Below are 5,312 nucleotides of genomic sequence, written 5' to 3'. Positions count from 1 at the left end.
TACTTTAGTATTAACTACCACTAGTAAGACACTTTTTAAACCAAACTACTTAAGAGTTAACTACAGCTAGTAAGACACTTTTTAAACCAAACTACTGCTAGTAAGACACTTTTTAAACCAAACTACTTTAGAGTTAACTACTGCTAGTAAGACACTTTTTAAACCAAACTACTTAAGAGTTAACTACAGCTAGTAAGAAACTTTTTAAACCAAGCTACTTTAATTTTCAAACTCACTATGCGAGTTCCTCTAGTGGGTATTATTTAGCAATGAAATAATTACTTAACCCTATTTTTATGGGTGGGTGTCAATGAGCACTTCTCATGCCCTTTTACAGAATGGTTTTTTTTTATTTAATGTCAGAGTTGTCTATTTATTTTACCCTACGTTGCGGATTTAGCAACAATTTGTAGTAGAGGAAAGTAAATACAATATACAGGAATACTGAAAAAAGCTGTAGATATGTATCTTGGAGAAACCAGACCAGGTTTAAGCAAATGCAATATGTAAACTTCATGGACACAATTATATTTATTCTTCAAATGAGCATTACCTTACCCACCACTTGTCAGAGTCTGAGTCATACTGAAACTTTTTTGTGTACAACAGACACATACATATTATTAAAGAATTGTTATATTTCATGTAGATACACATAGTAAATTTGGAATTAAGGTCTATTATTTTTCCAATACGGAGTCAGTCTACTGGACCGACCCTATGCACATTCGGTTAAGAGAAAGAATTACAAAAAAAATCATTATACATATGATAAATAGTCTTAATATTTCATAGTTTAACAAATTCACGTACAGTGATTATCAATTTTAGAAACATGTTAATTCAAAGCTCATAATACTGTACACACACAAATATAGAAGATGATAATAATATTTTATTTATTTGTTAAGAAACTAAATGTACCGGCTAATAAATCTTAATAATTTCGTGTCACATACTTCTGTGAAAACAAGTATAATTGAAAAAGATTCTGGCTTCGCAACAAGATGGTTTAAGCACTGGAGCTTTATGTGCAATGCTGGCAAGCAATTTGTAAGTAACCATTTCACAAAAAATAAACCATTTTAAATTTTAAAAACTACCTTCTGGCTTTTCAGCATTCATCGATTTACAAAAGTCCCAAAAATGAAAGAAGTCATCTGGCATGGTGACAAGAAACTTTGCCTTAATATTTTCATGGACATCATCTGGAGAAGGAGGAGGCTTTACTTCACTCGAGGTACTATTTTTAGTTTTCTGCTCCAATCTATCTACTGCAGAAGCCTTTTCTGAAAAATAAATAAAAAGTACAATTACTATTATATGTAAGAGTATAATATTTTCTAATAAATGTTAACATTTCAGCAATGAAATATGATACTTATATCTACTATAATCTTGAGCTACATCCAGCGTTCATGCAAAAATTAGGCATTTTTTATTATTATTCTCCTTACTTCTTGAGTTTAGAGAAGAGCTAACAAAAGTCATCACAGCACCAGAATAACCACATAAATAATCTGTGAACTATAAAAAGTGCCAATACAAAATGTGACCATATAATTATATTATGTAAATGCAAAGTAGAGTACTATTTGGCCAAAAATGACTGTCCTCGAAATTCATCAATAGAGGGCGTAAGATGTGATTACACATAGATAAGAATTGCAAATATTTCAATTATTATTATTCCATTATAACTGATTGGGCTTTATTGTAATATTTACTGAGTATTATGAGATCACAGGTTCAAAAGTTAACCCTAAATCAGATGCTTAAGTGCTGAAAATATTAGAACTTAAATCATTTTATGTTTTACTACCAACTAAACTCACCACAATCAGGATCTTCAGACAGTTCAGTTTTACGTTTCTTTGCAACATCAGCTTTCTGGATTGTACAGATAATTAATTATTACTCAAGCTGTCTGAAAATATTGTGTTTACTAATCACAGTAAGACTTAAAAAATCAAAGCAAGTAAAAAAAACTTTAAAATTTAGTGTAGAAAATAAGACTTGCACATTTGTGTTTAGTAAGAATATAATGACAATAGTTTACTTCTATGTTTGACATTGAAATACAAACTCAATAATTATATGGCTGATAACAATAGTTTTCATCTTAAGGCCTGTCAATAATTTTGTTGTTTTGGAGAAACTTAGAAATCTGCTGACCCTAAAAACATTCATCTTAAAACTTTTAAAGAAGCTTTGATCATTATCATTAAAAAGTTAATTAATATTGGAGAAATTTCTGAAGATTCATAATGCAATTACTTTTTGTAAAAACAAAAAGGTTCAGGGAAGAATCGGGAAATTACAGTCATATTACTTTGACTTCTATTAGTACCGAGGGTTTTGGTGAAGTCAAATACAAAACGTTTTAGTTGAATACTAGAATCAAATGCATGACATAAAAAAAAACTATTTGTCTGTCTTAAAAATTTAATTTTGTTTCTTAATTTTTCATTTCTATTTTTTCTTTTTTTTTAAGAGGATATCTGAAAAGATGGTTTCTACTATAAAAGTTTCTTTAATATGGTACTTCAAGGTACATTCTCAGTGTATTATTGAAAAATCTATAAGGTACATAAATAATGGATAAAGTGACTAGTGGGATTTGTTTTGAGACCCCCCCCCAACTCACTGCTATCGGTAAATATACCCACCCACCCCCAAACAGTGGCATAACTATCATTTTTGGGCCTCTCTGCAAATATTTATAACCCAGATATAAAAATTATTTGCTATACTGTTTTTAGCTTTCATTGTGCCTCCTTGTTGTGGTCTCTTGCACGATAGTTATGTTAGTGCCTCTACAGCGCTGCTATGAAATCATATAAGGGACAAGTTTTGAATTGTGTATCACCATGAAGAAATGGTATTTTCCTTCAAACAACCTAAAGTTTACAAGTTTGAACACTCGGATGAGTAAGGAAATAACAAAAAATGTGTCTTCTCGTTTTGTATTGTGTATCTAAAAATAATCCTGGTAATAGGAGAGTCGTGTACTTACACATGTGACAATGAAGCAATTAACAGCTAATTTTCAGCAAAATTACAATAAACATTGATAATTCTAATGTTAGAAAGGGGCGATTCTCTCAGAAATGTTTCTTTACTCGAAAACAGTTGAACAGTGTTAAATAGTAAGTATAAATGAGAAAGCTGAGCTCCAAAATTCAGAAATGTGAATTAATACATTAGAGGTAAGGAAATTAGGGAAGAATATATCTCTTGTGTGAAACAGTGGTACTGTGGAAAAAAAAGATTTGGTGATACCTGAAAAAGTACCAAGTCTAAAATTTGAGAGACACTGGACTATTAGTATTAAGAGATACTTGCCTAGTAATAGTATTGCTTAAATATACTGAACGTTATATTAGGTTTACACAGGTATTAATTAGCTCGATGAGTAGGGCTGATATACTTAACAGCCCCAGTAGTACTAGTTGTAAAACTACATAGGCATAGTCCCCCAAAAGGTTTAGGAGAGTCAGGGTGTTCAGTGGGCAAAAGGATGATCTAATTAAACTGAATGCCATCTTTCTTGTTAGCTTAGTCTTGATAATTAAGTTGATGACGAGTACATAGTTTATACACATTGAGATGTTTATTAATCAAAATATATTTAAACTGGAACATATATTACTAATAGTAATACTATTGCATTGTGGCTACAGCAAACTAACACCCACGGTAACTAAGTAAACAGCATCGTTACATCTATTACCATGCATGCATATACGCATATGTGGTTGAACTGATAGCCGTAAAGGCCCTCTCTTTTTTTTTCCAAAGTTTCAATAGTTAAAACAGATCAGTTTCAATTTTTGAGCCATTATATAATTTACAAATGATCATCTTATTTTTTCATGACTTCATTAACTTATCAAAATACTCACTGGTTGAATAGTTTCGTCGGTTGGTTTAGGATGAGAAAATTTCTTGAAATGTTCTGGATTTTTCTGATAGCAAGAATTTCCGTACTTGCAAGGTATCCCAGATCCTGTTTCTTCGTGTTTCTTTCCTCGACCACGCTTGTTCCCCGCCATTTTTCGTACAGACACCTACTGGATGTGGATTTAAACAAAAACGAAAAAAAATTGCTATTTTCCCCTTTGATAACGACGTATTTTAACTACAGTTTAATGTTTTAAAAGATGATAAATAAACATCGTACCAATCTCAATTGTATTTTCCACAAATGTAGAAGAGTTAATGTATTAAAGATATAACCTTTGTTATACATTGACTCATAACTGTTAAAATTCACAAGAACACATATTTACATCATAAATAATAATAGTTATTATTATAAATTGAGAAAAATAATATAATTGAAAGTAATCACAATGAAATATGCGATTGGTGCAAAATCAATCACACACAGAAAAAATTTACAATAAATTACATTCGCATACTTAGGCTAATGGGCACTTAAACTTTTCGTCAAGACTGTTTAGTACAAATATATGTACCATAAATCCTCACATGTAAGTATTATGAGTTCAAATATAACTTACAATCACCAAAACATAATAGACCTATTTGAAGCAACATGGGCACTGATTGGTTCTGCGGTAAGTCTCTGTATTTCAGATCTGGCGAGCTTGATTCGAATATGTGCAATAACACAAAATATTACTCGCATTTTAAGCTGTGGGTGCGTTATTGGGGTGACAGTCAATCATTTAGCATGGATGGGGGGTGTTTGGGTGCTGCTGACTGGTCGCCTTCCCTCTGGTCAATAGTTCAAAATTGGGCACGGTGGCAGTAACACTCTCTATTTTGCTAAAATTTGCTCTAACTATTTTATTATTATTAGGAAATAGTGTAGCAATGAAAATATATTTAAGTTGTTTTTCACATCTACAGTCACTCGTGTTTATAATTATTTTGTAATTAGCAGGGACCCGCAAAACATTTGCGACCAAATTAGTATCTTTATTGCAACAGTACTTCTTTGAATACAGGATTTCTGAAGTAATACAAAAGAATTCTAATCGCAGACACTGAAAGCTATAAATGCACTTGTTTTAGTCCTAACATTAGTTAAGACTTTATTAAGAACGGCCTATATTCGATAAAGAGATAAATTAACACTGTAACTTTAGTTCAGTTAGGGCTAAACCTTACTGCACTTAATATTATCAATAAATAATCCTCTAATATTATTCTACGACCTAACGTTTGACCTTTTTAAAACTTTGATAAGATTTTAATATGTTGTATAAAATGTCTACTAAAGTATTGTTACGTCTCCGTGTGTTAATTAATTTTCCGTAACTTCGTTTCAACGAAACATTAAC

The 5,312-nt window shown here is 31.2% G+C and overlaps 1 protein-coding gene across 1 annotated transcript in view; it reads right to left on the bottom strand.

The window, feature by feature from the left end:
* The window catches only part of LOC106464821 (histone PARylation factor 1-like), an 8,270-nt gene extending 4,203 nt beyond the window's left edge, over nt 1–4,067 (bottom strand). Inside the window, exons 1-3 of the mRNA XM_013924977.2 lie at nt 3,906–4,067; nt 1,836–1,890; nt 1,104–1,289 (exon numbers count right to left, since the gene is read on the bottom strand). Coding sequence (XP_013780431.1) covers nt 1,104–1,289; nt 1,836–1,890; nt 3,906–4,055 — 391 coding nt within the window. The 5' untranslated portion in view covers nt 4,056–4,067. The remainder of the gene's footprint in view (nt 1–1,103; nt 1,290–1,835; nt 1,891–3,905) is intronic.
* Between the last annotated feature and the right edge of the window lie 1,245 nt (nt 4,068–5,312).

The sequence above is a fragment of the Limulus polyphemus genome, unplaced genomic scaffold, assembly GCF_000517525.1.
Source record: "Limulus polyphemus unplaced genomic scaffold, Limulus_polyphemus-2.1.2 Scaffold1750, whole genome shotgun sequence".
Taxonomy (NCBI): Eukaryota; Metazoa; Arthropoda; class Merostomata; order Xiphosura; family Limulidae; genus Limulus; species Limulus polyphemus.
This window is presented reverse-complemented; position numbering and strand designations above follow the sequence as displayed.